The sequence below is a fragment of the Pinus tabuliformis genome, chromosome 7, assembly GCF_031772625.1.
Source record: "Pinus tabuliformis cultivar Carrire ecotype Pingquan chromosome 7, CPIR1, whole genome shotgun sequence".
NCBI lineage: Eukaryota > Viridiplantae > Streptophyta > Pinopsida > Pinales > Pinaceae > Pinus > Pinus tabuliformis.
The window spans coordinates 1,668,951,724-1,668,972,134 of NC_142293.1; the positions used below are offsets into that span (position 1 = coordinate 1,668,951,724).

General features: G+C 40.2%; 1 protein-coding gene across 1 annotated transcript in view; it reads left to right on the forward strand.

The window, feature by feature from the left end:
• The window catches only part of TL29 (ascorbate peroxidase 4), a 362,477-nt gene that overhangs the window by 266,774 nt on the left and 75,292 nt on the right, over positions 1 to 20,411 (forward strand). Inside the window, exon 9 of the mRNA XM_089460247.1 lies at positions 7,503 to 7,640. Coding sequence (XP_089316373.1) covers positions 7,503 to 7,640 — 138 coding nt within the window. The remainder of the gene's footprint in view (positions 1 to 7,502; positions 7,641 to 20,411) is intronic.

A 20,411-nucleotide genomic window follows, 5' to 3' on the forward strand; every position in this document is an offset into this window, starting at 1 on the left:
CGAGTGCTGTTTTATATACATGTTGTCTCATGTCCTTTAGGCCGACATGATCACTTGTTGGAGAGCCGACATGATATTCTAGGTTTCTCCATTCGTTGTAGGTCGAGTGCTGTTTTATATACATGTTGTCTCATGTCCTTTAGGCCAACATGATATTCTAGGTTTCTCCATTCGTTGTAGGCCGACTTGAAGAGGGCTAGTGACGAGGTCTTGGAGGATGACTTTTCATAGACAAGTGTGACTCTTTACAAAGTGTAACATGACCTCATCACATGACAATGACTCTTTTATTCTTTTATGACTAGATGACAAAATTCTTAAAGGCTCTCAATGGGAGCCTTGACTCAAAAATAAAATCTCTTGCTCATGAAATCCACGATGCAAGCATTACAATAATTTTATTTTTCTCCTTTACATCTCTTTACATAAAAACATAATTACATGTCATTATGAAGACCGAACCTAGTTACACTTTTCAACAGTATCCTCAACGAATATCTTCATATTCCAAACTCTTTGGAGTATTTAACTTGTGTAAGTACGAACCTTATTTGTTACATTGGTATCTGAGCTATTCGACCTTTTGGTCGCTCAACCATTGCACAACGCTAGTCTAATTTAGCCCTTGGCCATCAACTCTTCATCAAGTTTTTTGTTGTTGTGATTGAGGCTAAAGCTTTTGGAGGTTCTCCATTTTGTCGTCAGGCCTGTGGCCATTAAAATAATATAATAATAATAGAGGCACAACCGCTAGCCGCCACTGCATCAACAACAACATTTACAGGCATTGTTGACGAGCCACCCTGACAACAACCCACCATTGTTGATCTAACCATACCTGACTAGTTGTCGGACCACGTAGTTTACACACTGCCGCCAACTCCTTCTCAATCGTCGTGCTCCATGACCCACTGCTGCCAACCCCTACTCAATCGTCGCGCTCCATGACCCACTGCCACCTTGTTGCATGACCTGCGCTCCTACCCTCGTATCATCAGTTGTGTTATCACCCACTCTACCTTCCCCATTTGTCGCCACCACTCCCTTGTCCCTGTCCACACCACCGACATTCTTGTGCCCCGTGGTTGAGTGTCCCATGCCCTACAGACCTTGCCCAACCAACCAAACACTACATCGATACGCACTAGCCATAGACATTGTTGTAACTTGTTGTGGATCTCTGCTAGTCATCATACACTATCATCAATCTCTACACAATTATCCTTAAGCATGTTGATTTTTGGTAGCATCGGATGTGCTGTAGCCATGAAAATTGGTGGAGAGGCTAAGGCACATGAGATCTCTAAGACCCAAAAATCATTAGGAGAAATTCCACCCGGATGAAGAGATATTAAAATAATTAATATTTTTAATGGGTTCCGAGGTTTAAACATAGGAAAATTAGAATAATCTCGGCCGCAAAAAAATACTCTATCATCTTTTAATCTTAGCCATTTTATTTTTGAGGAATTTTCGAATTTATTATTTAATTCTATTTTAATTAACTCAAAATTAATTATTTTGAGCTAATTTCTTCAAAAATTTGACTTTGACTTAACCACCAAAGGCCAAGGGTTCAATTTTTCTTGAAATATCCAATATTTCCTTGGTGGAGGACCTCCAAAAATTAATTCTTTTAAGACCCACGAATTTTTCACTTGGAGAATTTTATTTTCCTAAGACATTTTAATTTTTGGCTCTAATTAATTAAATTTCTGGCTTAGGATTTAATTTAATTTTGCCAAAAAATTTAATTAATTGACACGTGAGGGGATTAATTATTTTTCCACCCTCAAATATTTTAACCATGGTCTCTAAATATGAGGGACCATGCATTAAAATGTTTTTTACATAAGATTTACATTTCAATCCTCAAAGGGGGAATACCTGTTCGGCTTAGACCCTCAAAAAACATACCCAATTTGTGACACAATATGAGCTAGTAGACCAAGTGATTTGTAATAAAAAAATTTAGTCAAATAGATTAAATTATTCCCAAATCAATTTTACATAAGACTCGACTAGAACACTAGGATTCACCTAAGACTTTGACGAAGAATTCTACCCTAGATTTGGGGTGAGGCTGGAGGGAAAAGCTCTGCCGACCATCTGTGTTTAGAAACACAAATGAATTAGTGAGACAAAAACCTTCTAGGATGAAACTCTCACCAAAATAATAGGCTTACCTAGTTTGTTACATACATTCATGGTCCCACTAGTATCATTTACATTACATAACTTGCAGAATGGATTTACATTCCTAATAGTTTATTTTCCAAAACAATTATTTACTTTTATGTCAAGCTAATTATCTTTTATTTTCTCAAGTTAAATTTCCTTTTGCAAAGCTATTGTGGGCATCAATCTTATTTCAATTCACTTTCAAGCATTGCAATCTACTTTGGGAAATTTTACATGCATCTTACTTAGGCCCATTTTCAAGCATCACTAAAATCGACCTCCAACTTAAGTTGGTTGTATAGACTCTAGGGACCCTACACCCCTATTGATTACAGTGAGATCCAAATTTCCAGGCGAGGGTGAGGTCTAGGGATAGGAGTTGAATTGAAACTTTTCTTTAGAATACGACTAATAAAATTAAAAAAGAGCATATCTACATCACAACTTTAACAAATGCAATTCTCCTATTTATGCTATCTTGGATTTACTTGAGTCTTGTATGCAAATATCACTTTTATTTCAAGAGGCATTTATTATGCAAGTAATGTGAATTCTTTTACTTTTGCAACATTTAGTTTTCTTGTACTTGGAATATCTTTCATTGATGCAATTCTATTTCAAAGTTATTTCATATATCTGTTGCTTTGATGATCATTTAAGCTCATGAGTAATTGATGTCATTATCTCGTCATTTGGGCATTTACTTTCAAGTACTATCTCCTTTATAGTTGCAATTGATGTTTCTATGTTTATCTTGGTCTAACATTTGATTTTGCAGGATTGCCTATAATTGTATCTTGATTTCATTTTTGAGCAAGCTATTGTTATTTACTTGAAGACACTGGCCTATACTTTGAATATATCATTGAAATTTGCTCATTTATTCATATGCTTGCTTAATTCTTGGAAACAAGTTATTTTTTGACAAGTAATCTAAAATTAATCTTTCTCCTAGAGACTCATGTCATATAATTTTCATTGGAGACCATCCCCCTTAGCTAACCTAAGAGATAAATTAAACAAAGAGAGTTGGGAATAGGTGACAACCCCTTCTCTTAGTTCTTGCCACCAACCACACCTTGTGGGGTTAAGGGCTTTTATCACTAACTTAGGTGTGTGTGTAAGGCGGAAACAATAGGTAAAAGTCCGTAAAGAGCAGGGAGCTTTAGTTGAGGTGACAATGGGCTATCGCTCCATGTTTCCCTTGACGTAGTAGTTGGTCTATAGGATCCCATCCTAGGAACCTTGCTAGTTTGAGCGGTAACAGGGCCAAAACCCCACAATGGGAAAAACCCAGAAAAATTCCTCTTCTTATAAAATTAGATCAAAGTGAGATATCCAAGACCCACGACTGATACAGGAATTCAATGTCCAAGATGCCAGGTCAAGCCTTCCAAACTCTACCTTCTTATAGCTTGCATCATTAGAGATAGTGACCTTCATATCATAGAGATCTGTAGCTTGCATCACAGTGGTATAGCAGTCCACATCATAGATATGATAGTGTTATTTTGTATCTCCTATGACAACAACTTGTATCACTGGTAGGATAGTGTCATCCTGTAACTTGCATGACAATGGTATAGCAGCTCGCATCACAGAGTTTGTCACAGGTTTGTATCTCAGAAAGACTTTGCATTGCAGAGGTCTGTCACAGGTTCGTGTCTCAAAAAGACTTCGCATTACAGAGGTCTGTCACAGGTTTGTGTCTCATAAAGACTTTGCATTACAAAGGTTTGTCACAGGTTCGTAAAGAGACTCATACCATAGATGTTAAGTGCTTCAAATAGTTCGAATGCCACAAAGAAGATAGCTTTAGATATCAGAATATTTTTGCCTCAGATCATCACCAAATTGCTTTCCATTTTGGTGGAGGATGAATGCCAATATATAGTTGTTCTCGTAAGCCAAAAGACACATCTTTTGAGTGAGCTGACTTGTCATCTTGGAGGCCAACTTGGCTTCTTGAGGTGAATTGACCCAAATTACATTTTGAAAATTCTTTTTCCTTTTTCCTTACAAGAAGTCCAAATAGGACGTTGACTCAATTACAATTATTTGACTCAACAAATCCTAGAAGCATGAAGAACATGCTTGATTAATGAAATAATAATGATATAAATTTCTTTTTCTTCTTTTTGGTTTTGCATGAAATACATATTGATAAAAGTACAAAGATAATTATGAAGACCGAACCTAGTTACATTTTTCAACACTGGGCTTGCTAGATTTGCAGAAACACACCTCTTTAGCATTTTATTTGGCTTGATTTAATTTGAGGCTTGCATTCTTTTTTTTCATAACCCTTTTGGATGACTTTTTATAAGCTAACCACAAGTTAGGGGGGTGTTGACTTGTTTTTTCAATGGATGTGATGGAAATATAAGGGAATTTGATGGAAAATGTTAAGTATGGAGGGGAACTAACTATGCTACCTACCTTGTTTTCCTAGTAGTATCTAGTGACCTAGATTAAGGCACAATCATCCAACTGTAATTATGTCCTGGGATGGTTAGATGTAGTAACAAGGTAGCATCCTTACTAAGTTATAAGTGATCAAACATCCATCTAATGCTAACACCTAACAAACAAGTTATAGCCTTAGCACTATTTCTAAGCAAGGAGTTAGATGTAGTAACAAGGTAACATCCTTACTAAGTTATAAGTGATCAAACATCCATCTAATGCCAACACCTAACAAACAAGTTATAGCCTTAGCACTATTTCTAAGCAAGGATACAATACATTGAAAAGCTATACAAACTGAAACTAAGGCATCAGAGAAATTGCTTGGCACATTTGATGTATAAGCCACAGGAACTGATATACCACTGTTTGTGAAAAGACTGATGAGCACATAAATGCAAATAGTGGATGGAGAACAATAGGTCTAGGTTGATGAGTAGGAATCTCATAAAGTCAGAAACAAGTCACACTCACCTGAGCGTGTCTTTGAGGGTGGTTTCCTGAAGGGAAACATGTAGGATCTCTAAAAAGTTTCCCTAGATTTACATTCTTGTGCTGCACTTGAATATTTTATAGGTGCAGATTTAGTAAGTAACAAACAGCAACTAAACCCAAGAAAAGCAGTGCCTTCCATGACTTAATGCTGAAGTAAGTAGAGAAAGGAATGTTCTCCCATGATGCATGAACAGAGATGTTATTGGCATAAAAGAAGAATCTAAGTCATGCCAAAAACAGCACCTTTGACTGAATATGGAATGGATCTGTTCTTAGAAATGGCACAAGAGTTGAGCTGATTTATCCTCAAGCTGAGCACCTTATGCCAAAATCAGATCCTCAAAGTGCCAATTTTATCCCCTAGTGGAGTGCCCAATCCATGCTTAAAATAGAACAGAAATGTGTGGAAATAGGATAGGTGAATTGTCCTCAAGTTGGGTGACCCATTGACTTGGTCAACATTCGAACACATTATTCCAAAATAGACAAGCAATCTCTAAATATAGATCCATGCTAAAAATAGAACAGAAACGTCTGGAAATAGGATAGCTGAATTATTCTCAAGTTGGGTGCCCCATTGACTTGATCAACATGTGAACATATTATTCCAAAATAGACAAGCACTCTCTAACTATAGAGAACTGTCCTCATTCACCATCAGTAGCACTTGCATACATGATCCCCTACTGCCAATGTAACGGCCTATCTTTAAATATAGAGAACAGGCATACGATGCATGCATATGATAGCTACATATGCATGTGCTGCATACACTGCACTAGTATTTATATACTAAATTAACTATAAGTACTAAATACCATGACACTTCTTCGAATAGAGGTTCTACTCATCCATCAACACCCATATTGCGTAATGTATGGGTAAATATTAAAAGAGGGCTAATAAATTATAATAAATTAATAAAATGATTAAAATATATATATGAAATTAATTAAAAGGGTACTTAAAACAATGTTATAATTTTAAATTTTAAAAATAAAGTACTTTAAAAAAAAACATATAGAAATGCCATATATATATATATTTATACGTGACCATAAAAGAGATAAGAGAAGGTGATACGTGACATGGGAGGGTGTCACCAGGAGACTAAGCGGTGGTCTGCTGGTGGAAGAGTGGCCACCGCCAAGAAATCAGATAAAACCAAGCAGAAGTTTACGGGGGAACAAAGGGAAGAAAATCGGGAGGAGGAGGTACATCATCTACGGAAATCATCCACAAGAAGAGCCTGAGTTGTTCTGAGGTTCTAGGCACGGGGGAACAATCGGCTTCTACTAAGAAGCTTACTAGATTGAGTAGCCAGGTTTTGCTCAGTTTGGCTGGGTGGATTCGGTCTTTTGGTATCCGAAGCAGGGAGTTGGAGTCATCATCAACCGCAAGGGCACATGTAGTTACCCTCAACAGTTCTGTGTTAGGTAATCTGTTAATTAATTTTGTAAGAGTTCAGGAACATAATCACAGGTTTAGCATAAAATCTCCTTTACTGTTTTTACACCTGTTTTCACGGTCTTGACAGCCAAAAAATAGACAATTTCTAAAATAAGAACTTCTAAAAATAGAAACACCAAAAATAGCTCTTCATGAAAGTGCTTGGTCTCATGCGTGTTTAAGACACTGCATGTATGGCTTGAAACCCTCTGAAAATGCTCATCTTCCTTGCTGATTCTTTGTTCAAACTTCAGATAGGAATCTTAACAGACCAAAAGCTCCTTCAGATATAAATTCTAAAGTGCATCCATGCATCCAAGCTGAGAAAGATGTCAAATTTCAAAAAAGAAAGGAGAAAATACAATAAATTCTGTCAACAACCACGTATGTCTGTAGGATGACTACATTGAGAATATTAGGCATATATTCTGGGCCTTCTGGCAAGTGCATCCGTGCTTCCAAGCTGAGAAACATGTCAAATTTCAATAAAGAAGGGAGAAAATACAATAAATTTTGTGACCGAGCATGTATGTCTGCAGAATGACCACATAGAGAAATAGTAGGCATATATTTTGGGCCTTCTGGCATAAGGGACTTTTTTCCTTTTTTATGAATTTTGCATCACAGTTGTATTTTAGTATTGTATTACTATTGTATTTCTACTCAAGTCTACATATTACTACAGAAATACACCAGGGTGGGTTTGTTGGGAATAAATGCAACATGATGAGTGACTTGGTCCCATGTATATAAGAGAACTAGTAGTCAATGACATTCTACTAGCAGTTAGCTCCATATATATTTTTGTTTGTATTAAGTTTTAACATTTCCTTACGTGATAATATTTTAGAAGTGTAAATGGAATAACTGGTTGATCATGACATCCTATACAAAACTTTCTTTTATTTCAGTGGGGACTCTTTGATAGACAGTTTGGGCGAACTGATGTTGAAGAAGCCGATCCAGAGGGGAGGGTTCCTTCATGGGAAGAATCGTCAGTCACTGAAATGAAACGCAAATTTTCAGATGTAGGCCTTGGTCCACGACAGGTAATGATGATTAAAACAGCCTGCCCAATATTCTTAGAGCTAAATTTGTTACTAGATTAGAAATACCAGACACGTTTTCTTGGCCATAGGATGTTAATTAGGAAAATAAAGTGAAAAATTTAGAATACATTATGTTTTTTTCAAAAGGAGATTTACAAATATTTATATGTAGACTTTAGTATATAGACTTTGCAGTTATCCATTTTCAGTGAATATGAAATAGGACACTCTTTCACGAACAAATTCCATCTCTATAAACTTTTGTCTTTTTTCTATTAAATTAAAAAAACATAATCCTATTACCTGCATGAATCTTAAAGGTAGATATTTTTCTTGTCATCATCTGTCTCATATATATGCTTTTATGAATACTACACAGTACATACTTCTAGCTGAGTTGCAACCATTATTGTTGGATTTTACTTTCTCAAACAGGTTGTGTTTTGAAGATCAAAGTTCATTACATGCCTAAGTGACGTGATAACATTCACAAGCCTGCTTAAATGATAGATTTATCTATTAAAGGAAAAAACTAATTTAGAAGGCATTTCCTTTTCTTTATATGCATGTAGAAGTGCATAATACACTGCGGAACAAATAGGCAGAATAACCTATAATTCTCATGGATCCCACTAAGATTAAAAAATATCTTTGAGCCAATGGTCCAATGAAGAAGAAAGTAAAGCACTGGAAAGAACTTAACTCAACCCCATTGTTTTGGAAATCTATTTTTCCAGTCCACATTTGGATAGGAGGTTTGGCTTGAGTTCCTAAATCTTAGGAGTTTTCAGTGACATTTTTTCTTCCTTTGTTGAATGGATTTCCTGATGGCACCCTCAACCATTCCTTCCATTCTATTATGCAGTCTTTATGTCATTCCTGTTAGTCAGTGGTAGGTTTTTATAACAAAAATAATCCAAACACAGACGAGACAAGAACATAAAGGATTTTGGAAGAGGGAAATACTTATTAGATTATAAAATGAAGTGAACTCATGCCCTTTTATAGTAAATGAATGAAAAAAACCTTAGGTGCATAAGATGCATGAACCTTCTGATGACATAAACATTATTTACCTTCTCATGACTTAAACATTTATTAAGTCATTAATGCAACACCAAGGCATGATTTATACTAAGTTGAAAAGTGACTTTGTTGATATGCCTAAGTCTATAGTCTATATTGTTGATTTGGGGTAGCATCGGATGTGATTTAGCCACGAAATTTGGTGGAGAGGTTGGGGCACATGAGATCTTCAATACCTAGAAAGGGTTTGGGCAGATTCTAAATAATTCAAGAGATATTAAAATAATTAATATTTTTAATGGAGTCCTTAAGTCTAAACCTAGGGAAATTAAAATATTAATGTGAATTAATATGAAACTGTGTTAGAAAAGTCCAAAAGACATGGATCAAGCCAGATCTAATCTTAGCCATTGATTAGGGATTTAATCTCGGTCGTTGATATGTCAATGAGAAAAGTATAAGAGGAGGCTTGAGGGTGACTTGGAGAATACACCAAAGTGATCAGTCATCCTATTCTCTAGAGCGGGGTTTGCTAAGAGAGATAGAATCAGTGATCGAAGTTGCAGCTGAGGGGCATTGAGTACAGAGAGACAGAGAGGCAGAGATAGTGCCGAGAGATCAGTGCAGGAGCCAGAGAGAGTGACGCAGTAGCAGCCAGGGCTCACATAGGGCCACGCAGAGGTAGTCGAGAGTTGCGCAGAGCTTTAGAGAGGCCAACATTGCTGACACAGAGGGCCAGAAGGCTGAGCAGGGCCTCCTAAGGTTGACGCAGACCCATTCAGGGTGACGTAGGGCCTCCTAAGGCTGACGCAAACCCATTCAAGGTGATGCAGGGCCAACGCTGGGCAGAGAGGGCCTGACGTAGTCTAGAAAGGCAGACGCTAGGGTTTTAGGGGAAGATTGGATCTGAGGCGCTGCTGGAAGGATTATCCGGGGTTTCAGCCTGGAAATTTGTCTCAAACTGAGAGATATTATTGCCAAGCAAATTCTCTGTTGGGTAGGCCAGATTTGGCACCCAGATTGTACTCTGATATTGCTTAATAAGAAAACCCTCAGATAGCTGCACCAGTTTTCCCACATTGGGTTTTTCTAGGGACATTGGTCCAAAAATAACGGTGTCATTTGGTGTGATTGTTTCTGTTTCCTTCAGTTGTTGATCTGTAATATGTTGAGCATGCACTAGTGTTTATTTTCAGTATTTACATTGTAAATAACTTGTTAAGTAACAGAACAAGTAGGTAGGAATAAATCAGATAAAGTGCATGGAGGGTTTCTAACTGGTAGACTTAGAAACTTCAACATGGTATCAGAGGGTGATTGCAGATCACAAGAGGACTGAGGACATTAGCCGAGTGGAGCAATAACAGCAGAAAACAGTTGTTCTGAGGTGACAGAAGTTGTTTCTAGCAGAGTAGCAACAAGGGAAGGGTGATGTAGTGCCTGCGTCATCAAGGGTGAGCCAGGAGGAGGCAACACAGAGGCTAAGGAAGGCAAAGAGAGCCTCACGCAGAGCCACGCAAAAGCTAGGAGGGCTGATGCAATTGGCTGAGGAGGCCGGGTTGCTAGTGCTAGGATTGCGCAAAGCCTAGGAGCTCTCACCTTCAGGTTGCTGGGGTTTAGAAGGCTGTGGGAACATTGCAGAGTGGAGTTGGTGAGGTACTGTAGTCAGAACAGTACCTGACAGGGCAAGGCCAAGAGGAGGGAGTTGCTACCGAGGGTTTCTAGCCGAGAAACCTGGATCAGTGGTGCAGTTGCACAGACGATCAGAGTAGGGGGCATCTCAACATCGGCAAAGGGATTTCCAGGAGGGAAATCGAGACTCAGAGGGAGTCAGATCGTGGACTTCCAGGAGGGAAGTAGAAGAGCATCATGGCACTACACGGAGTAAGAGACCAAGACAGACTGGACGGAGCGTCAAACTTCGCAGTTTGGAAGGCCATAATCTTATCCGTACTTGAAAAAAATCATGTCAAGAACTTCGCCTTAAACGTTATAGCTATCCCAGTCGACCCAAATGATAACGAAAAGTACGAGGAGGAAATGGCGAGGGCCAAGAGCATCATCCTTGACGGGGTCAAGGACCATGTAGTACCACACATTGCCGAGAAGGAAACGACATTTGAGATGTGGGAGGCCCTCAAGAAATTGTACCAACATATTTCTGTGTAGAGAAGAATGTTACTAGAGAATCAGTTGAGGTTGTATCGGATGAAGAAGGGAGGACCGATTGACACCTTCCTTGGAGGACTAAATGAGATCCGAGATCAGTTGACTACTATAGAAGCCACGCCGGATCAGGAATTGATGGTGACGACAGCCTTGAATGCTGTCTCAGAAGACTGGGAGGTATTTGTCTAGAGTGTACTAAGTAGAGGGACACTTCCACCTTGGGATGAGATGTGGGCAGCTCTTCGCTAGGAAGAGATCAGACGACAGTCAAAGATGGGTAGCAGCAGCGAGGGGATCAAAGTCAAACAGGAGGAGGAAGATGTTGCCCTAGCATCTGAGGGAAAGTAGGAAAAGCAGAAGAAGAAGGATCTCTCTAAGATCAAGTGCTTCCACTGTTGGGAGCTAGGTCATTATGCGACCCAGTGTCCAAGGAAGAAGAGTAAGGGAGAGTCTTCCAAGACTAAGGCAGCGCCAACGAAGGCAGAGAAGGAAGTGTTGACAGATGATGACTGTGCCATGAGTGCACACGCACCACTTGAGCGGAAGTGGGGAGACATCGAGCTGTAGTCAGGCGGACTACAGGCGATGAGGGGCAGGATCCTCGAGGTACCCAGCCTCTTCGATTAGACCTTGCTATGGGAGCCCCGAAGAGGAGTAGCAGGACTGGATGATGTGGGTAGAGGCGGATGCAGATGAAGCAACAAAGAGAGCTATAGTGTAGAAGTCCCAGGACAGCGCGAGGCTAGCAAGCTGCAGCAGTGCGAGAGGCATGGGAGTGTTGCACCAGTGCAGGATGGCACAGAGAGGGGTGCAACGGTGCGAGATGCAGGGAGTTGTTGCAACAACGCAGAGATCGGAGAGGGAGCACTTGTCAGTGGCAGAGGGAGCTTCAGCATCAATGAGGGTCTCTAGCCCAACAGGGAGGTTAGAGTTGGGAGATTAGTTACTTACTTCTCTGTAACTGAGTTGCAGTGGGCAGAATGATGCAACATGATGAGAGGAGTTGCAGTGCAGATGCAGTGTTGGGAGAAAGGGCCAACAACAGCATGGATGCAGAGGGAGTTGTCGTATAGATGCAGCAGTGGCAGTGGCAGAACCATGGGCAACAGTACAGGATACAACAGTGCAGAGGATGGTGGGCAGCAGACCTAGCAACAGCACAGGGACCGATGCTGGATGATCAAAGTAATACTCAATGAGGAGTATTGCTAGAGCATAGTCCTCACTAAGAGGGAGTGTTGATTTGGGGTAGCATCGGATGTGCTCTAGCCACGAAATTTTGTGGAGAGGTTGGGTCACATGAGTTCTCCAATACCTAGAAAAGGTTTGGGCAGATTCTTCTAATCCAAACTATTTCTCATGCCCTTTTCACTACTCTACTATGTATTATGCCTCTGTACAGGAAAGTAAAATTGCATGTTGTATCTTGTTGACTCAGGAAACCACCTTTGTGTCAAGACTAAACATATTTCTTGTTGTAGGTGTCCTGTCATCTACAAATCCTGCCCAATCTGTGTTTGAATATTCACACAACTGAGGCTCTTTGCTTCTCTATATAGAATGCCAAAGTTCAATGTTCCCTTTACATACTGTGGCACCCTTTTGTTTTCTAATGTTTATTTTTTGGTGTTCAAATAAACCAAGAGATATAGCCAACAACATAGATCAAGTTAGATATAGTGGTGGTGAGATAGATCAAGATACCCACCAAGTTCATAGGCTGATTCTTTAACTGCGTTTGAATTAGTCTTGTCTAAAAGCTTGAACAATTTCTCCATAGGTGTAGATGAGATTTTGCGATCTACCATCCTAAACTTGTTTAACAAACGTTTGGCATTGTTACGCACCAAAGTGGGGGATCCCATACAAGAAATTCTTCTCCCATCATCTCTCCAGCCAACAACCCCTAATAGCCACCGAGTAGTCGATATGATGTGCCATTCATATCTCTGCCACATGCATCAGTCATATGTTCCCTCGCCCAGTTGCCAAGAGCACATGTTAGAAGGTGGCATCCGACCCAAAAGGTACTTTATTCATTTTTCATTCGAGTACTTATGCTTGTTTATATTTGGGCATTTGGCATGGATTATGGAGTAACCTGGAAGAAGCAAGGGATTTGACCGTAGTCTTGTTCTCTCACCTTCAATGGGGGGTTAATTTTCAACCCTAGTCCACTGGGACCTCTCCTAATGGCCCATGGTTTTAGGAAGGGCACTACTTGAGAAACCTCGATTCAGATAGCGTAGTCCAATCTCTCCATTTTCGTACTTACCACTTTCTATCTCACATCATAAGCCATGTTACCCATCAAAAGTGGGTGACCCACAAGAGAAATTTTCTCCTAGTTATCTCTTCAGCTAGCAGCCAATAGCCCCTGACAACCACCATTGTAGCCGATATATTGTGCCATTTGATCTTTGCTCCCTGCATCAGACATATGTGCCCTCTATTAGTTTTTGTAGCATCGGATCTGTTCTAGCCACAAAATTTTGTGGAGGGGCTAAAATATAGGAGATCTCCGAAACCCAGAAATCGTTTCTGGAAAATCCACCTAGAAATGACTTAATTAGATTATTAGTTAGTTTTAAAATATTTCCCAAGTCTAAATTTAGAGAATATGACTACTTAATCAAAATTAATTAAGTTAAGGTGTGAATGTTTTAGAAACTCACACAGACCGACTTCAAGTTAATCCTAGCCATTGATTAGGATCTAATCTTGGCCGTTGAAGTCTCAACAGAGGATCATAAGAAGAAGTCGATGGGGCTTGGAGAAATCACTTTAGTAGTTTGATTCAATTTCATGAGCAGATTGATTTCCAGAGTAGCAACAGTTAGTTGCTAGAGAGAGAGCCAGTGAGATCAAAGCAGTGAGAGGGGCAAGGACAGTGAATCCGGAGGAAGGATTCCAGTTCTGGTGAGTGCATTTGCAGAGAGGCACGTGAGCCACAATGAGGCTGATGCAGAGCAGTGTAGTAGCCTCTAGAGGCAATTTCAATTCTTCTAGGGAAAGACAAGTTTTAGTGCCAGAAACTAGACAGAGGTTTCGGAGGCTAGGAGAGACATTTTCCTAGACAGCAGCAGACCAGACGGCTTGAGGAGAAGCTGGTTCGAACTGAGTACAGAAGGGACTGTGCTAGGGTGACGCAGTAGCTGCAGAGAACCAGTTTGGATGACTCAATTTGAGCTGGGGTCAGAGCCCGGATTTGCTTGTGGAGTGAGGAAATTCTTCACTAGATTTTTCTTACTAGTTTTTCTCTATAGGATTGTCAATTTCGACATCCAATTGTACTCAGAATATTTCACTGTTGCATAGTAATAAAACCCTCGAGTTGCTGCACCGGTTTTCCCACATTGGGTTTTTTCGGGGACTATTTTGTCCAAAAATAACGGTGTCCTATGTATCTCGTTCTTTGCTCAGTTTTTTGTTTCATGTATTCAAATATTAAAGTAGTGTATGTTGATTTTGGGTAGCATTGGATGTGCTCTAGCCACGAAAATTGGTGGAGAGGTTGGGGCACATGAGATCTCCAATACCCAGAAAGGGTTTGGGCAGATTCTAAACAGTTCAGGAGATATTAAAATAATTAATATTTTTAATGGAGTCCCTAAGTCTAAACTTAGGGAAAATCAAATATCAATCTGGATTAATATAAAACTGTGTTAGAATGGTCCAAAAGACATGGATCAAGCCAGATCTAATCTTAGTCATTGATTAGGGACTTAATCTCGACCGTTGATATGTCAACAGGAAAAGTATAAGAGGAGGCTTGATGGTCACTTGGAGAAGATACACCAAATGATCAGTCATTCTATTCTCTAGAGCGGGGTTTGCTAAGAGAGATAGAATTAGTGATCGGGAGTAGCAGCTGAGGGGCATTGAGTACAGAGATATAGAGGGGCAGAGATAGTGTCGGGAGAGCAGCGCAGTAGCCGGGGAGAGTGACGCAGAGCCAGCCAGGGCTCATGCAGGGCCATGTAGAGGCAGTCGGGAGCTGCGCAGAGCCTCAGAGAGGCCAGCGTTGCAGACACAAAGGGCCAGAAGGCTGACGCAGGGCCTCCTAAGGCTGACGCAGACCCATCCGGGGTGACACAGGGCCAATGCTGAGCAGAGACGGGCTGACGCAGTCCAGAAAAGGCTGACGCTGGGGTTTCTGAGGCAAATTGGTGCTGAGGAGCTGCCAGAAGGATTATCCAGGGTTTCAGCTAGGAGATTTGTCTCAAACTAAGAGGTATTACTGCCAAGGAAATTCTCTGTTGGGTAGACCAGTTTCGGCACCTAGATTGTACTCTGATATTGCTTAATAAGAAAACCCTCAGATAGCTGCACTGGTTTTCCCACATTGGATTTTTCCGGGGACATTGGTCCAAAAATAATGGTATCATATGGTGTGATTGTTTATGTTTCCTTTAGTTGTTGATCTGTAATATGTTGAGCATGCACTAGTGTTTATTTTCAGTATTTACATTGTAAATAACTTGTTAAGTAACATAACAAGTAGGTAGGAATAAATCAGATAAAGTGCATGGAGGGTTTTGTAACTAAATAGACTTAGAAACTTCAACAGTGTAGGTTGCAGAAGTAATTTATTTCAGTGTTATTCAGAAAACAACTTGATAATGTATATTAAAATTAAGCAGGTGAAGTAGATTCAAATTTGTTGTAGTAGGGGTTCCTTGGACTAGGAACTTTTACATGGTATCAGAGCATTGATTTTGAAATAGGAAGAGCAGATCTAGCATTGAGCAGAGAGGCCAATAGCTGCATTTGGCAGCAATTCGAATCCCCTTGAAGGGATTGCGTAGTCCTTGCCGGGAAGCAGAGATTCCGAGGAAATCTCTCTCTGAGAGAGTCAACAGAGGTACGATTTCCAGCTCGTGATTTTGTAGAGGTAGAGGGAATGATGCAAAGCCTCAGTGTTTTGTTTGAAGAATGCAGTTTCTGTTGGGGCAGAAATCCATCAGAAAAGAGCGAAGACACATAGAAGGGGAATTTTCTTCTCAGAGAAATTTTCTTGCCAAAAGTTCGAATTTCTCACTTGCCGGGCAGCAGTGCTGAGCGGTGACTAGAGGAGTCAGTGCGACAGTTTGGGTGAGATGGCATCGCATGGGCTCAAAGATCAGGACAGGTTGGAAGGAGCTTCCAACTATGTCATATGGAAGACCAGAATCTTCGCTGTTCTAGAGGAGTACGATCTTGAAGCCTACGTCAAGAGTGTTGTGGCTGTTCCTGCTAACAATGATTTGAAGAAGAAGTACAAGGCCGAATAGGGGAAGGTGAAGAGGTTCATACTCGATGGAGTTGGAGATCATGTGGTCTCACACTTGCAGAGCAAAGATACAGCCCGAGAGATGTGGGAAGCTTTGTATTCACTATATGAAGGCTCTTCCGAACAGCGGAAAGTGTACCTAGAGCAAAAGTTGTAGCAGACATTGATGTAGAAGGGAGGAGTTAACTCCTATCTTCAATGTCTGCAGGACACCAGAGACCAGCTTGCTGCAGTGGGGTCTACTCCTCAGTCTATTGCGATGGTAAGGACGACCCTGAATGGAGTCTCGGATGAATGGCAAGTCTTCGTCCAAAGTATATTCCGCAACAAAAGACTACTTTCATGGGAGGAGATGTGGGCAGCTCTTCAATAGGTGGAATTAAGGAGGTGTAATGACCATCTCGAATTACGGATAAAACACAATTATTAGCATTCATACGAAACGTACATATGATAGCTACATATGCACACATCGAATGTACTGCGCTAGTATACATATTAACTTATTATGAAATTACCAAGTGAAAGATAAATGAATTAATTATGGTAAATTCTAAGTGAATACATAACTGACAAAATACTAAATATAATGAGTGAGGTACTTAATGTATGTACCATCACCATACATATATAACTATACAAAATACAAAGGAAATACATGTATTATATAAAAGGGGATATAATATATCTAATACAAAAATAAATTGAATAAATACAAATTATATAAAATATACAAAGGAATTATAGAAAAATATTATTATAAAGTTATAAGATAAAATTAAAAATAAAAAGAGAAATTATAATATACCAACTAAACTAACTAAAAGGAATCCATTATATATAATCATAATATAAAGTGACATGGAAATTTAAACATAAATTCAAATAAAGCAGATATTTTATAAAGAATGGATTGTTGTCAACCACTAATTCAAGTGACGTATGCTGGCTCAATCTATAAATTTGAGCTTATCCCTTATCCTTCTTGAGAGGAACCTCGAACATGAGAGATCACCGCTTGGAGGCAGGGGGAAATTCTATTTACGAAGGCGAAGGAAGAAGAATCGAGAGAAAAGGAGAACAATTTTAACAAAGAGGTACATACATGTACAGACAGAAAGGAGTCTTGATTGTAAGAGAGTTTTTGGGCACGGGGGATCAGATTGCTTCGATTGGAAGCATTTTGAGACTGAGTACCTAGGTTGTACCTAGTTCGGCAGGGAGGTTTAGACCATTTTGGTAATGCAGTTGGAACGAGATTTGCAGCAGGGCAAACAGGTTGGTATTCATTAAATAAATTGTTTAAATTCTGTATTTAAATTACATATTATGGTATTTTATGAACAAATTATTGTTAAACCCTCTTAAGTTTTGAATTTAGGGCTCTTACAGGAGGGTCTTGGTAAAGGTCAACCTCAATGGCAGTAGTGGGAGTGGCACGAAGACCAAAGAGGAGGAAGAGAACATAGCTCTAGCATCAAAGGGACAACAAAAGCAGAAGCGGAAGGACATTTTGAAGGTGAAATGTTTCAGATGTGGCGAGATGGGCCACTTTGCATCCCGGTGTCCTTTGAAGCAAAAGGATAAGGATGAGAAACATGATCCTAAGGCTGCTCCAGCAAGGATTGACGAAGATGAGTTTGCCATGAGTGCCCATGCATCTCCAGGAGGGAAGCGGGGCGATATTGAGTTGTCGTTGGGAAAACTACATGTGGGCAGGATCCTTGAGGAGTCCACCTCTTGGATCAATTCCTTGCTATAGGAGCCCGAGATTCAATAGTAGCGAGATGGAATTAGTGTCAGATGATGCAGTGGATTGTTTGGAGAGACAAATGCAGTAGCCTAAGACCAGAGACTGATCAACGCAGAGCAAGGTTGGCAGCAGTGCAGATGGCACAGTGCAGAAGTTAGCAGCAGCGCAGAAGATTCAGAGGGTCAGAGACTAGTAGCAGTCAGATTCCAACATTCATGGTATTATGTTGAACATAGTTAAGTTTAGTAATTTTGGATGTTTTCAGTTGCTTCTCTCAACAACTGATTTGCAATACAAATGCAGTATTAGTAGTGGCAGTGCTAGCATCATAGCAGATGCAACAAGTGAGAGGGAGCTGTAGTACAGATGCAGTAGTGGCAGTGGCAGTGTCATGGGCAACAGTACAATAGCAACAACAACACAGTGTTTGTGGCAACAACAGCGCAGAAAGGTGATGCTTCAGAGATAGAGAAGCATGCAGTTGAACATTGTTGCTAGAGCACTTTCCTCGCTGAGAGGGAGTTATAGTTTTTGGTAGCATCAAATGTGCTCTAGCTGTGAAAATTGGTGGAGAGGCTAAGGCACATGAGTTCTAAAGAACCCATAAACCGTTTGGTGAAATTCCACCCGGATTGTATTTTATTAAAATAATTAATATTTTTAATGGGGTTCCTAAGTCTAAACTTAGGAAAATTAAAATATTAATGGGTATTAATCAAAATATGGGTGAGAATGATCTAGAAGGCAGATCAAATCATGTGTTAATCTCAGCCGTTGATTAGTGACTTAATCACGTCATGTGTTAATCTTAGCTGTTGATTAGAGACTTAATAAGAGAGGGTGACACATTTCTAGAGAGTGCTTGGAGCAACTTTCACTGTCCAGCATAAGGAACAACCAAATTTGCTATGGGATCGTTCATCCGATTGCTAATCAGCCATAATATCTGTCTCCAGATAGAGGTATTGTTGCCAAGGAAATTCTTTGAAGGGTGAGCCATTTCTGGCACCCTAGTTGTATTCAGAATCTGCTTAATAATAAAACCCTCTATATGCTGCATCGGTTTTCCTGCATTGGGTTTTTTCGGGGATGATTGTCCAAAAATAACGGTGTCCCTTGTGTTGTCTCAGTTTATTTCAGTTGTTGATCTGTATGTTTGTGAAGGATGCAATTGTGTTTATTTCGATGTTTATGTTATTAAATAGCTTGTTAATGTAAATAACAAGTAGGAGATAATAAACCAGATATTGCAGTAGGGGTTTCTGATGTGGGCAACTCTTCAACAGGAAGAGATCATGAGGATGACCAAGGCGAGGAGTAGTGGTAAGGGAGTTCGAGTCAAGAAAGAGGAGGAAGAGGATGCGGCTCTAGCATCTACGGGACAACAAGGGAAGAGGAAGAAGAAGGAGATCTTCAAGGCCAAGTGCTTCAACTGTGGGGAGATGGGACACTATGCATCTCAGTGACCCAGGAAGAAAGGCAAGGGAGAATCTTCCGATTCAAAGGCAGCTCTAGCTAAGTCGGAGAAGGATGTCGAGACTGATGATGATTGTGCCATGAGTGCTCATGTGCCTCTAGAGAAGAGGTGGGGAGACATCATGTTGTAGTCAGGAGGACTACATGCTAGGGGCAAAATCCTTGAGGTGCCCAAACTCTTGGATCACATCTGGCTACGGGAACCCTTAACGACAATAGCATGATGATAGGTGTCGGATGGAGCAAAGTGTGATGGAGCAGCAAGGCAGGGCTACAGTGCAGAAGTTTGTGGCAACACAATAGAGGTTGCAGCAGTGCGAGAAGCACAAAGGTGTTTGTAGCAGTGCAGTGGCAGCAGAGAGAGCACAGGATAGTAGTAGAGGCAGCTTCAACATCACGAGGCTTTCAGACTGACCAGGATGTCAGTATATGGGTGAAGTCAATTACTTACTTCTCGGTCACTGAGTTGCAGTGCAGCAGTTAGCAGTGGTAGTGCTATGGGCAGCATGATGCAGCGATGTTGAGAGGGAGCTGTAGTATAGATGGGGCAGTGGCAGTGGTAGTGTCATGGGCAACAGTACAGGAAGCAGCAGTGCAGGGAATGTGAGGCAGCAGGCCAAACATCAGCATAGGTACTGATGCAGAAGATTAGTGTGATGTTTCTATGGTGAAGCATTACTAGAGCACATTCCTCGCTAAGAGGGAGTGTTGATTTTTGGTAGCATTGGATTTGATCTAGCCATGAAAATTGGTGGAGAGGCTACGGCACATGAGATCTCCAAGACCCAGAAATCGTTTGGGGAAATTCCACCCAGATGGAGAGATATTAAAATAATTAATATTTTTAATGAGATTCCTAAGTATAAACTTAGGAAAATTAAAATATTAACTTGTATTAATAGAATATGGGTGAGAAAGTTCTAAATAACGAGGATCAAACCAGATCTAATCTTAGTCATTGATTAGGGACTTAATCCCGGTCGTTGAATCGTCAACAGGAAAAGTATAAGAGGAGGCTTGAGGGTCAGTTGGAGACACACCAAGAAACTTGAGAGATCAGTCAGTTCAATTTTCT